General features: G+C 49.4%; 1 protein-coding gene across 1 annotated transcript in view; it reads left to right on the forward strand.

Moving 5' to 3' along the window:
- The window catches only part of LOC144931719 (serine/threonine-protein kinase 3-like), a 136,644-nt gene that overhangs the window by 72,576 nt on the left and 46,645 nt on the right, over positions 1-17,423 (forward strand). The window contains exon 7 of the mRNA XM_078855933.1: positions 9,944-10,081. Within this exon, the coding sequence (XP_078712059.1) occupies positions 9,944-10,081 (138 nt within the window). The remainder of the gene's footprint in view (positions 1-9,943; positions 10,082-17,423) is intronic.

A 17,423-nucleotide genomic window follows, 5' to 3' on the forward strand; every position in this document is an offset into this window, starting at 1 on the left:
ATGGGTCTGCCGTGCCTCGCATGTCTTCAACATTCTCCTCGTGCGCGGAGGTGGTATGGGGGGGGGGGATTACAGCACACTTAAATTAAAGAATATCGGTTATAAAACATTGTGTGTCGGCTAACCTCCAGGGACGGTGGAAATAAGACGCGTGCTAATCTTCTGTTACTAATCTCAAATAAGTGTGTCTCGCTCGGAGCATGCCTCCCCCACCGCCCACCCCTCTCTGCCCCCCCCCCCCTGCTGCTACTCCGAGTGAGATCATTGAGCGAGTACTGGGACCACACTCAATCACCCCCCCCAACCCCCAGTCGAGCCATTAAGCGCCGATGTAATAATTGCACATGAAAATGGCTGGAATGCAAGATCCCATGTTTGTGATGGATCCCATTCCAAAATAAATGTACAATAATAATAATCACTAATTGCTATGGACTGTCCCATACGAGCTTCCCAACCCAGACGCACACACCCCGCCCTGTGAAGAATGTGAAATGTGTTTGTAAACAAAATGCTTCACTCGTCGGTAATGGCCATCGTGAGTTCAACCAATTATATCGATAGTGATGTAATGTCGCTCGCGTAAAGAGATCGTTTATGGGTTTTTTTTGTTTTGAACGATACATTAAAAAAATAGTTTTGCTACATGCACACGGTGGAGCGGTCAGTGCACTACTGCGCTTGCAGTTTCATACCGCGTGCGTACGCGCGCGTGATGGGGAGCGGTGGTGCAGCGGTTAGCGTGGCGCGCTGCAAAACCCGGCGACCCGAGTTCGAATACCCGCTCACGATTTGTCTGAAACGGTCATGGGCCTTCCCTATGTCGACTCGGCCTCAAATGAGTACCTGGTGCGGTGTGTAGGAAACATCGCCACTAGGGGAGACAAAGGCGGTCGGGCGTGGTGTTGGCCACCCACCCCCTCGTGCACCATTCCGGCTTTCATAGGTGCTCGCTAACAGCACAGATCGCAACAGGCTGTTACAGGCTAGTAAACCCTGATCGCAATGCACGTGCAGCATGTAGGCGTGTAGTGTTCATAACAAATTAGCAAACATGATTCGGAGCTCTTCATCGATCCAACTGCTGGGCGAATACCTCCGTTATAGGGGTTGTGTGACCATACCGTAACGAGCTGTGGTTATTGCGAAGTTGGTGGCCACAGCAGGTTCAGATAGCACTCGCCATTCATGTTAGCAGTGGCCAGAAATCAAACGCAGGTGACCGCCTCCAATGCCCTGTTATGTGTATTGATCACAACATTTGTTTTTGAAGTGCTGCAGTATGTTACACGTGAATGTTAAATTTCGTTTGATTTCATTGAAATAAGGTGAATTCACGATTTTCGCGATTTTGCTCGCCTTCAACTGTATCAAGACATGCGTACGCACCCGTTAAAATCAATACAATTATCCGTGGAATGCACTAAACATGTTCGCACACATTCACAATATGACTCACCGTGTGTACGGTGGGGCAAGCAACGTTAGAACACGGTCATTGCGAGCTCTGTGCTTAGCCTTCCAGCACTAATTCCAATGTTATTTTAAGAACATTGTCGACACACGAGTTCGGTCCGACTTTAAGGAGGCTTAAATTGTCTTTACGATGTAATATATCTTTTTTTTTTACTCTCTGACGAGATGAGTAACAAATGTATGACGAACCGCAGGGTACAAAAAGGTCGATTTAAAAAAAATATATATGTCAGAGAAAGGCAAGTTAGATTTCTTTTTCATGTAATGAGAAAACAAGAGACTGAATATCATGTTTTAACTGAGAAAGAGGTACGATAAGCCAGTCAAAACAGCGAAACACATTCCTGCGGAGGGAGCTGGTAGGAACGTTGGGTTGCTCGGTCAATGGCCAGGGTCAACGGCGGCGTGGTGTATTCCGCAAATATGCCCGACTGTGAGAGCGTGCACAAGCCGGCGTGAGTAGGTTAAACGTTGAGTTTTATAAGGGCACCACGGGGTGACCAGCCCCTCCCCACCCAGCCCCTCCTCACTCTCCCCTCCCTACCCTCCCATCCCCACCCAGCCCCTCCCCACCCTCCCCTCCCCACCCAGCCCCTCCCACCCCTCCCTGCACGACGGACACAATAATCCCCTGTGGGCTGGTGTAACCAGGAGGTTCCTACCAGTATTAAGCTGTTTCAAAAATTGTATAGATGTATGTGTGTCGAACTTCTCTCGCACCGTACGTAGCCAACCGTGTTAATCTGAGGTGCGGAATGAAAGAAAGCCATGATCGCCGACGACTTCGAGAAGGGAACATGGCACATGGTCGTATTCCTACTCCTAACTAAAAATCCCTGGTGTCAAGGAGTCTGCGGGGAGACCAATCCTCACTCATGTAACAATACATTTAAAAAAAAACATCTGGTAGAGGGATGCTGTCGTGGTTATATCGGTTAGCCTGCGGGCCTGCCAGTTCGAATTCGATCTACCAGCGCGGCGGTTGAAACGATGGGACATTTCCGTAATAACCTCTCCCAGGCCGGCCTCTGTCCACCCTGCAATGGGAACACGGGTTATGTAATAAGTCGGCAGGTCGCACGCACGCACGCGCGCGCGTGTGTGGTGGGGTAAAGTGTGGGTCCTGCCCATCTCTTCCAGGATGTCTAGCCAACGTAATTCTCTGAGCGACGGGGTGGGTGGGTGGGGGGTCTCTGTCGGAGTGCCTCGCAGTCGACGGCTTCTCCACCAGCAGTGACGCGATCCAGCATATTGCGGGGCTGCACCTCTATCCCTGTCTTTTATTTTTTTACCAAAAGGGTTGACAAGCCGCAGGTGCGTTGACCAGCAGTCTTGGGAGTTTGCCATTGTCCAGGCGGCCGTCTTTATAGCCTTTATCGCCGTCCACAAAGGCTGCACGACTGCGTATTGCGTTCAAAGGTAGCGATTGCTGGAGATAGCAGGCGGTAGGGCAGTTAATGCCTAACCTCAGAAGACAATAACATTATCTTGTGAGGCCTGTAAATATGCTACTGCCGTTTGTAAATGAACTCGCGCAGCCAAGGTCAAATGCGCGTGTTCGTGTGAAACTAAACTAAACATCTTTTTTTTACTTTACCAGGTGAGGCCCACCGAACTGTATCGCTGTTGAGAGTGGGGTCGTCTCGAGCTCTTTCAAATTGAAGGCCCTTCCGCCAGCGGTGGTCTTGGGAAGCAATTGCAGGGCTGAACCTTTACCCAAAAACACCCAAGGCTTCATAATGGTTGCAACTCAATACTGTTGCACTATGTATATATATCATCACGGTAATTTGATAATGAAAACAATAGCACGTGCCTAGATTAAATGGATGTGTTAATTTTAATTCTGATTTACAATTCGTACATCACATTTTTGTTTTACCAGGTAAGGCCCACTGAGCTATGTAGCTCTTTTTCAGAAGCGACCTGGCCACAAGTGAAAGCTCAACGAAGTGGCTCATCGCGTGGAAATTGATTGCAGCCAAATACTCTAAACGCATGTTGACTCTAAATTTAGAGGGATACACCGGACGACCCGGAAAAAAATTCCACGTGACTACGTGGAGAGAGACACGCAAACTCCAAATATACAGCAGGCGTCAGGGTCGAGATCAAACCAACGACTCCCTACATACCAGGCGAGGTAGTCAACATCTCGCCACCGTGATGATGAGAGAAAGAGAGAGACATGTAAACTTCAAATATACAGCAGGCGTCCAGGTCGGAATCGAGCCCACGTCCTCCTGTATAGCAGGCGAGGTAGTTAACATCTCCGAGCCACCGTGATGATGATGAGAGAGAGAGACATGGAAACTCTAAATATACAGCAGGCGTCAGGGTCGGGATCGAACCCACGACCTCCTGTATACCAGGCGAGGTAGTCAACATCTCATAGCCACCGTGATGATGATGAGAGAGAGAGACACGCAAACTCCAAATATACAGCAGCCGTCAGGGTCGAAGCCACGACCTCCTGTATACCAGGCGAGGTAGTTAACATCTCGCCACCATGATGATGATGATGAGAGAGAGACACGCAAACTCCAAATATACAGCAGGCGTCAGGGTCGGGATCGAACCCACGACCTCCTGTATACCAGGCGAGGTAGTCAACATCTCATAGCCACCATGCCACGTGATCCGCGAGGCGAGTCTCGGAGCAACGCGATGGTGTATAAAAGAAAGAAAAAAAAACGAGTTATGCTCAGCCTACGACCAGATCACACAGAAAGAGTCGAATGTGGTGAAATCTCGGAAGACAAAGCAGGTTTCCGCCTGTTTAGTGCTTGGATTGGGTGACCACCATACACGCGACGGGTGTTCCGTATAGGCAGTGCGAAAAAAACCGATCGCTCCCCTGTCCTGGACATTAACTTTGCTATTCTTAGGTTTTTTTGGTAAATTCACGTAGGTAAAAAAATATTTTACTTTTATTAATTTAATTGTTTTACATACGTGACTTTACCGAAAAAAACCAAGAATATGAATCCTTGCAGTCACGAAAGCTTCAAATCTAGAATTAACTTTGCTCCAACGTGAATGCCCTCCCGCCGTGACCTCTCTGCACTGATCAGCGCTTCGTCAAATAACCCGGACGGATGTGGGGGAAGCCCTCACCCAGCAGTGGATCGATATGCACGCGTTATACTCAGAAGGCTAGAAACGTTAACCAAATTTGTGGAAAAAAAATTGTCAATGAGATTTCGAACTGTAAAAGTGTTTAAAACGTTATTATTATAATGTGCACCTCTTTGGCAGATCACTGCTGGATAAAGGCCTCTCCCCACCGTATTTGTCATTGCAACTGTTTGACCATGCTGGTCAATGTCGATTGATTGGTGATACCGAGGGGGGGCCGGTGTGTGTGCAGGACCGGTTCAGCTCTGCCTCGCCGTTGATGTTCGCCATATCCTGGAATTGAACTCGGGCCCCCAGCCCTGGCAGCGCAGTGCAATAACCACTGCACCACCTTCTTGGTTCTTTCGGTAAAGTCACGTAGAAGGGAAATAAAAAAATAATAAAAAATAAAACATAATAAAATAATTCTCACGACGTTTCGGCCACAACGCAAGCAGCCGTCCTCAGGTGAAGAACAGGTCTGTCGGGAAGACAGCGTCTGAATGAGACGCTGTCTTCCCGACAGACCTTGTTACAGTACGTGTACAACAACAGACAGCCGTGAAGGCAGCTTTTGCCTGTTTCACTCCACGAGCGGCCGACAAAAGCCACACACATCTTTTAAACTCGGTTCTTGGCTCTCCGATCCATGCAACTGTCGCCTTGCCATGATTTAATTTGACGTGGCAAGCCGTAAATACCGCAACGGAGCCCGAGCGAGTGAGCGAACTTGATTAACGGGGAAGCGGTCTAAGTGTGTTTTTTGCAAAACAATTGGGATTGCGGAGGGCGCAGTGGGCAAAAACATGTCATCCGAACTTACGTAATATTTATTCCACGTGGAGGAACCTCCTAACTCGACCGTTGAGTAGCCAAGTTTTAGTCGTGGCTAGATAGAGGGGGGATCAAAGTGGTGCAGAGAAACTCTGGATGAATGAAAAACGCCAAGCACTCTGCCTCGTCTCGCACTTTGTACATTTGTGAGTCAACGGCTGGCTCAGTTTTTACTGCACTCCAACGCAGTGCTGGATTATTCTCTACATATGTAGTAGCTACTACATATGTACGGGCCCCGCACTTTCAAGGGCCCCGCGCTAAATGCTTTCAAGCTATCAATTCCGGTTCAGTGATTCTGTACTTGCTCTATTACTGTAGTACTATAATGCCTTCAATTTTATGAACGACTGGGAGTTCAAGGTGAGCGATTTGTCGTATTATCTGGCTGTATAGTAAATGGAAAAATACAATTACTTTACTATGCTAGTTATAAATTTACGTGTTTTCATATTTACGTGTTTTTTTATTTTATTTAGGGCCCCTTTATAACATATGTTTCAGGCCCCACACTAGCTTAATCCTGCACTGACCCCAACATGTGTTATTGTGAGCAATATGGAACGTGGACCGATACAGGGTTGCAAGTATGGTTTAGTAATTACAGGGGAAAAAAAACACGGTCAGTCGTTTTATGCATTGCCCAATTTGTGTTATTCCAGTGAGACATTTAAAACAATTTCATTTTTACAAGATTCGTCTCTGTTATCAAATGTCGTTCGCAGGGGGAGCATCTGTTCTCCTGTTGCTCAGCACATTCCCATGTGTTTCCAGTGCCGCACTAGGTTATCAATACACAACGTGTTAGTTGCTTGGTGTTTACTTAGTGATTCCCCGCAATTGTATCTCATTTGTGATATCGTGTATCTTGTCATTCGACAAGCAAGCCATTCTGGCCTCTTTGCGGAGCAGCACATAACCCCCGTTGTTAGAGACCACCCCGCGGAAGGAGACATCACAGATCTACTTCTGAGATCTCTTTAAACGACCGCTGATCTGCGCACTGGGCGGTGATGCACTTTCGTACTGACCCCGAGAGAGATGTTCTCTGCGCGACGAACCAATGTCTACTTGGAACTCTCAGAGCCGGCATTCATCCAAGTGAAGTGCAAAGCCAAACTTAGTGACGGCCTTTTTGTTTTGTTTAGGCGTGCAGTCATCGAGACCATCGACGCGGCACATTCGAGAAGTCGGTTGTTAACCATGGGCAGCTGTCCGGATTTGAACCCAGGTCGCTTGGCGGGCAGAATCGTTTCTGTTTTTTTTACCCAACACTTTTAACATCGAAGCGTTGTGCAACAGAACGCCGTAAACGACACTATTTTTAAAAGTTTAATGATGCTGGCGGTGGACCTGCCCGAGGATGGACCGGCCGTCTGTTTGCGGGTCCGTGGAAATTAATCTCAATTCGAGACTCCGTCTCGCTGTGGGTGCACCTCGGAGAAGCGAGTTTAAGTGTGCTTTGTCTGTTCAACACAAAGCAGGCCGCAAACATTTACACCCGTCACTCTAACGTGGGCGCGATCGGATAAACCTTTCAAGTTTATCTTATTGAATGATAGTGCATCTCGCGCCGCAGATAAGATTCGAACGTGGCCTTGTGTGTGGATGGTACTGCAGTAAACCGGGCTTGTTCCCTTAGCCAAAGGTCACACCCCACCGGTATCAACACAAGCCGCCTTATTGGTGCCCTCGGAGGCGGCGGCGGGGGGCGGATTCGCGCAGCTCCCATCGGTCAAAGGAAGCGCGCAGTGGATGACACGGGAGCAGTGAGGAGGAGGAGGAGGTTTTGTGTTTATTATGAATCGACGAGGTCGATGCCGTGGCGCGATTTCGAACAAAATGACCTCCGATGTTGAAACGCGGAACCAGAACACGGAAACGCGAGGTCGGGCGATGGGAGACCCGCCGCTTCTTGTGCAAGTCGCTCGGACCGCTGCTCGTTTCTGCCGTGGCGCTTAACTGTTTTATTTTTTTTAGGCATTTGCAGTGCGTTTCGCGTTTAACGTTTGAAACGAGCGAGTTTTGTATGCCGGGTTACGCGCTAACGGTCGCGACTCGCACGCGAATGAACGCGTGCTAACGGTGTCGTTCAAAAGCAGCCGACTTCAGACGCGTTTTCCGAGATGTTAAAACCAACTTTTTAAAATAAAAAGAAATAACTAAAACTGCCTCCCCTGCAGTTGACATCAAATCTATTGGACACGCACCTTGATGCGTGCAATCTGGAAAAACCCCGAGATGGAATTTAAAGAAAGTTTTTTTTATTTTATCAACGAGTTCACTCTCCAATGGAAAATAAGACACCGCTGTCATTTTTAATCTCTTCTCACTCAGTGTAACCTGCTTTTAGACGTAATAAACTGCCAAGATAATATATAACGTGTATTGTAAGGATATTTTTGTTATTTTCTCGGATTTAAAGAATGCTCTGGCGAAATAATTGCATTAACAGGAGCACACATCGCAAAAGTTGGAGCGATTTTAAATTGACCGTGTGGGTCAGTCTTCTGCATTCGTTTCTCCCACCTCTTCGGTGTCGCTATTCAACGTCTTCTGAACTTCTTCCGCCGTTTAACTTCAATCGGGTGTTTACTTGTTCCACGGAAAATCCCGTGTATCAAGTTACCCAGCTAGGTTCGGTAGCAAAGGAGCCCAGCCAGCAGCCAGGCAGCAAACTTCAGGCATAGATGATTTAGCATAATAGTGTGATATAGTAATAGGTTTTTACCCTTTTAACTGGTACAAAAACTGACACCTTTATACAAGGCATCATGTTTGCAATAACCACAACACAAGCAGTCAAAATGCAAACAAAAAGAAACAACTCTGATGATGATAATGATATGCACTGCCCTTGAAGTTGATTGGTCCACACCTGAGACAGCTTTTCTTAGAGCCTAGTCTCCATTGGTGTTGGAACAGATGACGCCAAAAGGCGTACAACTCAACGACAGCGCACTATCAGAGTATTTAGAGCTCGTTGTGGTGATTGCAAATATGATGCCTTGTATTAAGGTGTCAGTTTTTGTACCAGTTGAAAGGGTTAAAACCTATTACTATATTTTGCCACTGGTAAAGGAGGTCTCATAGTGTAGTGTGATATAGTCAACTTTGTAGTTAAACAGTAATTTCCCACAACCATACACGTGTGACAGGGTGGTCACTGCACTGCACTGCACTATAATACTAGAGGTCAAAGTTCAATTCATGGTCATGCACTTGGGTGACAGTCGGTATCTCGTCGTCTCTCGGCCCTCCTCTGAGTTATGAACACAGAAAGTCACCCGCTGCAACTTTGACCTGCGAGCCTGGTAAGTTCAGTGCCAGAATGCTCACTGATGAAAGTGTTTGACTTTCTTACAATCGTTGTTTTTTCCCCAATAGGTTTTTTTTTAAACAACATAAAATATACACAAACTCTAAGTGAATCCGATACCAAACGAAATGCATTTTTTTCAGAGCATAAAATACATGTTTTGTTATAAAAAATAAATTACATACATACAGTCCCTTGCCAACAATTCACTCTTAGATAAAGGCCAAACCACACCCCGTCTCGTCACGGTGACAAGTTGTTTAACAGTAACTTGACCGTACATCCCCGTGCCGGTTCAGTGCCGTTGTTAACCCCGACCGAACACCAACATCGGCCCGCGAGGTTCTCACGGCACAGTCGGCAAACCACATTCAACGTCGTGACGGTGGCTTAGATCGCATAAACATGAATGTATCGTTAAACCCGACACAGCAAATTCGTGTAAGGTTTGTCCTGTGAACAAAACGTGGCAATCAGTTACTAGTTCAGAACACCCGGTGTGTTGGAGAGTAGACCCACAACTTAATTCTAAATTTGAAGTTTTGGTGACTGCAAGGATCCATACTCTTTGTTTTTTTCGGTAAAGTCACGTGGGTAAAAAATATAAAATAAATTTAAAGGAAAACAAATAAATTAAATCACGACGTTTCGGAAGCAACACACGCCTCAGTAAACTTTTGCTGGAGCTGTCAACACCTGATGACGGTTGCTTGTGTTGCTTCCGAAACGTCGCGGTTAAATTTATTTGTTTTCATTTTTATTTATTTTATATTTTTTACCTACGTGACTTTACCGAAAAAACCAAAGAGTTTCGACCCACAACGTTTACGATTCGAGTAAATCCTGACGTTTCGCCGGTGAATTGCAGCCGGCATCATCAGGCGACAGCCAGAGTTGCGGGGAAATCCTCCTCCTGTTTCGATAATCGATCATTAAATAGAGTGGGAGTAAATGTGACGTCATCACTGTGGTTCAATCAGGTGCGAAGCCCAGAGTGGTGGGGGTGGCGGGGGGGGGGGGGTTAATGTAGCCATACGACAACTTTATATTTACGCGATCTAACCCAAGAAGCAAAACAAAAAACCCTCTATATTATTGATAACATTGGTTCGCGAAAGCCTACTAAACTATTTCTAACTCTTTTTCGTCAATAAATCGAACGTGCGCGCCTCGTGCTGCAACTCTTGACTCCCGCAGGCCATCTTCATGATACCCACCAACCCGCCACCCACCTTCCGGCAGCTGGAGCTCTGGACGGACGAATTCGTGGATTTCGTGCGGAAGTGCCTGGTGAAGAACCCGGAGCAGAGGTCCACGGCCACCCAGCTGCTGCAGGTACCCGGTGCAAGACGGCCATCGGATAGGAACGGTGAAAGTGAAAGCGCATTTGCACTGATGATGATTGCTTGTGTTGCAGTCGAAATGTCGTGAGAATTGTATTGTTTTATATTTGTATTAGTTTATTATTTCCCTTCTACGTGACTTTACCGAAAGAACCAATAATATAAGGATAGTTTGTGTTTACTTCCTTAGGCATAGGTGGAAAATTAATTCAGAGGTGGGGGCAACCACGGGCAGTTGGAACCGGCACCAACAGTTGCCCAAGCTCTGTTATCCTATTTTCGGATGTTTTCCCAACTCGCCCCATGTGTCACAAATCTCTTTAACTCGCACAAAAATCGTGGCCATGGAGATCCCAAATCCGTGTTGCAAAACAACCAACTCACGCTCGGTAGCCTCTGAGTTCAAGTGTTGTCGAGGTTTGTCTCAGCCCATCATCCATGAGAGGTGGATAAAATTAGGACCATATTCAGAAAGTCATCCCATGAATCCAACGCTCGTGTGAGCAGGGGACGCAGTGAAGTTTCTGGAAACTAAAATGTCTGACGTACATATTAATCAAGAGAGATGATTCTAAAATTCAGAGGAGGCTTTCCATTACTCTTGGAGGGTGTTTACTCAAATGCCCTATACCTGTCAAGTGTCAAGGTGATTTCAGGACCTTGGGATCGTATCTTAACGAGGCTCTGCACCTAGAGTTGGGTCTCGGGACTGGGTCTGAATCTGGGTCTGTGGGTTAAACGGTGACAGAGGCTATCTGCGGTTTACAAAAAATAAACCTCCTTTGAAGCCATTACTGGCTATTGGGGCACGAGCTCTTAGCGGGCCACCTATGAAGTTCGATACGGCACACGACGGAGTGGTGTGGCCAAACACCACGCTCAGCCACCTTTGTCTCCCCACCGCTACTATTTTAACACACCACACTAGACACTTAATTATGGCTAAGTCGACCTAGCGGAGGCCCCAGGACGGTTTCAGGTGCGACTCACGCAAACCGGCGTCAGCAGCAGTGCCGGAAAAAAACCCAACTCGGGCCCGCACGGGGTTCGTAGCGCATCGCGCTCGCCTCTGTGCCACCGCTGCCCATGAGGAGCTCACGCGCGCTCACGTGGGCACGGAGGGGGGTGGCGGTGGTGATGGTGGTGGTGGACACAGCGGGGGTCGAGGGGGGGCGAGTTGACGCTCGTCCATCGGTTATTGGGCTATTGCGCCGATCAGCTGTCGCCGTGTGCGCGCGCGTGTGTGCGTGTGTGTGTGCGTGTGTGCGTGTGTGTGTGTGCGCGTGTGTGTGCGTGTGTGTGTGTGCGTGTGCGCGTGTGTGTGTGTGCGTGTGTGTGCGTGTGTGCGCGTGCGTGTGTGTGTGTGCGTGTGTGTGTGCATGTGTGCGCGTGTGTGCGCGGGTGTGTGTGTGCGTGTTTGTGCGTGTGTGTGTGCGTGTGTGTGCGTGTGTGCGCGTGTGTGTGTGTGCGTGTGTGTGTGTGCGCGTGTGTGCGCGTGCGTGTGTGTGTGCGTGTGTGTGTGTGTGCGTGTGTGTGTGTGTGTGCGTGTGTGTGTGTGTGTGCGTGTGTGTGTGCGTGTGTGTGTGTGTGCGTGTGTGTGTGTGTGCGTGTGTGCGCGTGTGTGTGTGCGCGTGTGTGTGTGTGCGCGTGTTACAGGTTTATGTTTAATTCGTGGTTTCGTGGTAATTAATTGAAGGTGGAGGGGTGAACAGCCCCTCGCACCCGTCCAGAGCCCCCGTTTAGCCACTGTGGTGGTCACAGACGCCATGAGGGGAGAGGCCAATGGGCAATGGCCCTCCCCCCACATCACTGCCCACGACAGTGTTGCCCGTCCGGCACCGCGAGGAGGTAGGAGGTTGTTTTGCCAGACTGCCCCGTGACCTCCTGCCAGCGGCCGTTCGACACTTCACGTGGCCTCAAGGTGCACTTGGCCTGGCACAAGCGTCGTGGTGACGTCACCGCCACTTAGTGGCGAATGGCGGTTGTTGTTGTGTGCGCGTGTGTGTATGTTCGTGTGTGTGTGCGCGTGAGTGTATGTGCGTGTGTGTGCGTGTGTGTGCGCGTGTATGCGCGTGTGTGTGTGCGTGTGTGTGTGTGTGCGCGTGTGTGTATGTGCGTGTGTGTATGTGCGCGTGTGCGTGTGTGCTCTCCGAGGGGCTGTATCGGTGACACTTTGAACGCCGTAAACGGTGCCGAGCAGCGCTGCGCTCACCGTGCCCGGCACAGTAAAACAAAACCGCACAAGCGCCACGCGGCACAGAAAGAAGTGGGGGGTAAGTGGGGGGGGGGGGGGGCGGCTGTGTAAGGGAAGCAGCATAAAAGCGAGCAGTGCCGCTGACCTGGGTCACTTCAGGTGCGGTCAAAAAAAACACGCGTGGTTGCACCTGAAATGACCCGGGGGATGTCTCTCCTTTCTTTTGTATCGATCGGTCAATCGATCGGCGGGTCGAAAAGTGTGGTCACTCGTTCCTCTTCCAGAGATGTCCGGCCACCTTGGAAGAGTAAGCCAATGGTACCTGACTGAACTCATTCGAGTGGAGACATACAAAGACAAAGATCCCCCGTGTAGCCTTGACAGACTCTTGGGACAGGTGCTGTTAGCGAGCGCCTATGAAGAGCGGCACAGCACGGGAGGGAGCAATGTTATTTTTACACACCGCACCAGGTACTCATTTGAGGCTGAGTCAACCTAGGGGAGGGCCCAGGAGCGGTTCAGATAATGAATCGTCGAGTTCGTAGCGCAGCGCGCTATTCATCCCAGGTTCCTCTCTCTCTCTCGCAATGAGAGAGATTCTTCATCTGGTGTTTGCCTTGTTCAATAACGGCCCCTAAATTTAATAAATTGCGTAAATTTATGCTGCCATGTACTGAACATCCACACGTTAGCTCCAAGCTGCCGTAGGCGTAAAAAGACAAAGATCCCCCCCCCCCCTCCACCCATCCAGGTTACGTCCATTACAACGACGACTGAAGACAAAGCATTTGTGGGTCTTCCCTCCTCCAATATTGTGAGATATTCTTCATCATCCCGCGATATTTTCGCAAGTTTTTTTTTTTTGGACATCAGTGAGTTGGCAACCGGAAGGCGCCTCATCCAGCAGTAGATCGACAATAAGATGGGGGGGGAGGGGGGGGGCTTTACGGTACACGTGGTGCATGCACTCGCGTGGCATGCTCCAACGACGCAATGCAAACGATGGAATACAGCCCCCCCCCCCCCACGGAAGGGGGTTTGGGGTGTGGGGTGCTCGGGCTACACGGGAGAGTGAGAGCGATGGAGTGAAAGAGGGGAGCTGATGTCTCACGTGGTGGTGGTGGAGTGAAAGATGGGAGCTGATGTTTCACGGTGATGGTGGTGAGAAAGAGGGGAGCTGATGTTTCACGTGGTGGTGGTGGTGGTGGTGAAGAGAAAGATGGGAGTTGATGTTTCACGGTGATGGTGGTGGTGGTGGTGGGGAAAAATATGGGAGTTGATGTTTCACGGTGATGGTGGTGATGGTGGTGATGAGAAAGAGGGGAGCTGATGTTTCACGGTGATGGTGGTGGTGGGGAGAAAGATGGGAGCTGATGTTTCACGGTGATGGTGGTGATGGTGGAGTGAAAGATGGGAGTTGATGTTTCACGGTGATGGTGGTGATGGTGGAGTGAAAGATGGGAGCTGATGTTTCACGGTGATGGTGGTGGTGGTGGAGTGAAAGATGGGAGCTGATGTTTCACGTGGTGGTGGTGGTGGTGGTGGTGGAGTGAAAGATGGGAGCTGATGTTTCACGGTGATGGTGGTGGTGGTGGAGTGAAAGATGGGAGCTGATGTTTCACGGTGATGGTGGTGGTGGGGAGAAAGATGGGAGCTGATGTTTCACGGTGATGGTGGTGGTGGTGGAGTGAAAGATGGGAGCTGATGTTTCACGGTGATGGTGGTGGTGGTGAGAAAGAGGGGAGCTGATGTTTCACGGTGGTGGTGGTGTTGGTGAGAAAGATGGGAGCTGATGTTTCACGTGGTGGTGGTGGTGGTGATGAGAAAGAGGGGAGCTGATGTTTCACGTGGTGGTGGTGGTGGTGAGAAAGAGGGGAGCTGATGTTTCACGTGGTGGTGGTGGTGGTGAGAAAGAGGGGAGCTGATGTTTCACGTGGTGGTGGTGGTGGTGATGAGAAAGATGGGAGCTGATGTTTCACGTGGTGGTGGTGGTGGTGGTGATGAGAAAGAGGGGAGTTGATGTTTCACGTGGTGGTGGTGGTGGTGGTGGTGAGAAAGATGGGAGCTGATGTTTCACGTGGTGGTGGTGGTGGTGGTGGTGGTGATGAGAAAGAGGGGAGTTGATGTTTCACGGTGATGGTGGTGATGGTGGAGTGAAAGATGGGAGTTGATGTTTCACGGTGATGGTGGTGATGGTGGAGTGAAAGATGGGAGCTGATGTTTCACGGTGATGGTGGTGGTGGAGAGAAAGATGGGAGCTGATGTTTCACGTGGTGGTGGTGGTGGTGGTGATGAGAAAGAGGGGAGTTGATGTTTCACGGTGATGGTGGTGATGGTGGAGTGAAAGATGGGAGTTGATGTTTCACGGTGATGGTGGTGATGGTGGAGTGAAAGATGGGAGCTGATGTTTCACGGTGATGGTGGTGGTGGAGAGAAAGATGGGAGCTGATGTTTCACGTGGTGGTGGTGGTGGTGGTGATGAGAAAGAGGGGAGTTGATGTTTCACGGTGATGGTGGTGATGGTGGAGTGAAAGATGGGAGTTGATGTTTCACGGTGATGGTGGTGATGGTGGAGTGAAAGATGGGAGCTGATGTTTCACGGTGATGGTGGTGATGGTGGTGATGAGAAAGAGGGGAGCTGATGTTTCACGGTGATGGTGGTGGTGGGGAGAAAGATGGGAGCTGATGTTTCACGGTGATGGTGGTGATGGTGGTGATGAGAAAGAGGGGAGCTGATGTTTCACGGTGATGGTGGTGGTGGGGTGAAAGATGGGAGCTGATGTTTCACGGTGATGGTGGTGATGGTGGAGTGAAAGATGGGAGTTTATGTTTCACGGTGATGGTGGTGGTGGAGAGAAAGATGGGAGCTGATGTTTCACGGTGATGGTGGTGATGGTGGTGAGAAATAGGGGAGCTGATGTTTCACGGTGATGGTGGTGATGGTGGTGAGAAATAAGGGAGCTGATGTTTCACGGTGATGGTGGTGATGGTGGTGAGAAATAGGGGAGCTGATGTTTCACGGTGATGGTGGTGATGGTGGTGATGGTGGAGTGAAAGATGGGAGCTGATGTTTCACGGTGATGGTCGTGGTGGAGAGAAAGATGGGAGCTGATGTTTCACGGTGATGGTCGTGGTGGAGAGAAAGATGGGAGCTGATGTTTCACGGTGATGATGGTGGTGGGGAGAAAGATGGGAGCTGATGTTTCACGGTGATGGTGGTGATGGTGGAGTGAAAGATGGGAGTTGATGTTTCACGGTGATGGTCGTGGTGGGGAGAAAGATGGGAGCTGATGTTTCACGGTGATGATGGTGGTGGGGAGAAAGATGGGAGTTGATGTTTCACGGTGATGGTGGTGATGGTGGTGAGAAAGATGGGAGCTGATGTTTCACGTGGTGGTGGTGGTGGTTGTGGAAAGCGTGGTGGGGGGGTGGGGTGTTTGGAGCGTCTGGGAGCTGCTCGGGGCTGAGCGGGGCCCGCAGACAGATGTATCACTCTCATTCACGGGGGAAGTCGGCAGCCCTTCCCAAGCCTCCTGACACAAAGCAGTGATATAGAGTAGGAGCCCCCCCCCCTCTCCATCACCCCCCCCCCTCCATCACCCCCACTCCCCCTCCACCCGCATTTTCACGTTCGCTCGTCTCGGTGGCTCGCAAGCAAGGCCAGGACATGGCGCAGATTTATGGGAGCAAGCCGGATCGTCGTTATTTCGGCAGCCGCGTGCCGTCTCCGTCGGCGCGTGCTCCACTCTTGTACATCGTGATCCGTTTACAGATTCCCAGACCGTTTTTTTTTCTTAATGGCCCAGATATTGCATTTAATTTATAATCAGTAAGCGTGTATTGGGGATGGCGAGGCTTTGAGCAACAATTATTTCTCGCGGTAAGTTTGCCCCCTACTATTTTGGGTGGGGGTATCTGTAATTGAATCTCCCCTTTGCACCGCACAATACACGGATGCACGCACGCATCGAGATCGATTGAATGAGTTTATCGTGTGATCTCGACGTGCCGACAAGCGGCATGTGTTTCATCTCGAGTGGGAGAGACAGCGTTCGATGGCGATGAGAATGAACAAAATGCCCTCCCGTGTGGCACTTCCTAAGGCCAGCATAAGGGGCCGTCCATAAATGACGTCACGCACCTGAGGGGGGAGGGGGGGGTCAGACATTTGTGACGATGTGTGACGAGAGGGGGGGAGGTTTGAGAAATGTAACGTCACGTAAAAATGCGCAACTTTAAATAAATATAGACAACACGTTCTACTTAATTAAATAGACTTTCTAATAAACCTTTTCTCCTACAACATCAGAGTGCAGCGCCACAATAATTACACACTACAATGACAATAGTTTAAAGCGATTTTAAGCACGTTTTTTGGGGGGAGGGAGGGGGGGGGCAGAGCTTAAACCGCACCACGCCGCTCATTTTCGAGGTTAGGGCGACCCAAGAAATAGCCCCCACCCCCCCCCCCCAAAACAAACCACGCAAGTTCTGACACCGTCATTCGCCACTGATGTTATCCGTGGCCAGAGTTCGATGTCAAGTCGACTGCGGTTTGCTATTTAGTGCTGTAAGCAAGCACATATCAAAGCCAGCAATGGCACACATGGAAAGCTGCGGTTCACACCGTAATCAGCGGAGTGCTGATGCTGACTCACAACACGTTGTTATTATTATTATTGACGGGGAGCATGTGACGTAATGGGTAGTTGCGCAATGTGCCATGAACGTAGAACCCCGAGTTCGATTCCCTGCCAACGCTAACTCTAGTGCCGAGTGATATCCAACAGCCTCCGTGAGCGGTGGCGCACGAGGAGGCCTTCATCCAGCAGTGGATTGATGAAGGCTTACAAATTACCGTGATACATATTCTTTACTATTCCCATATTCCGTTTTTTAAAACGGCAGTGTTTTTTTGCTGATGTTGCTGTTGTTGTTGTTGTGTACACATTGTAAATAAACGTTCAGCTAGAGACACGCCGTTGCTGAGAACCAAGTGTACGTGGTTGTATGACAGGTGTTGTCGATGAAGTGTTATTAGACAACTGTACTAAATCAACATTCAAGCTTGTTCCAACAACCCTCTTAAATCGTCGTCATCATCATCGTCATCGACCACGACGAGTCCATCGCTGGACGA

This window comes from Lampetra fluviatilis, chromosome 4, assembly GCF_964198595.1.
Source record: "Lampetra fluviatilis chromosome 4, kcLamFluv1.1, whole genome shotgun sequence".
NCBI lineage: Eukaryota > Metazoa > Chordata > Hyperoartia > Petromyzontiformes > Petromyzontidae > Lampetra > Lampetra fluviatilis.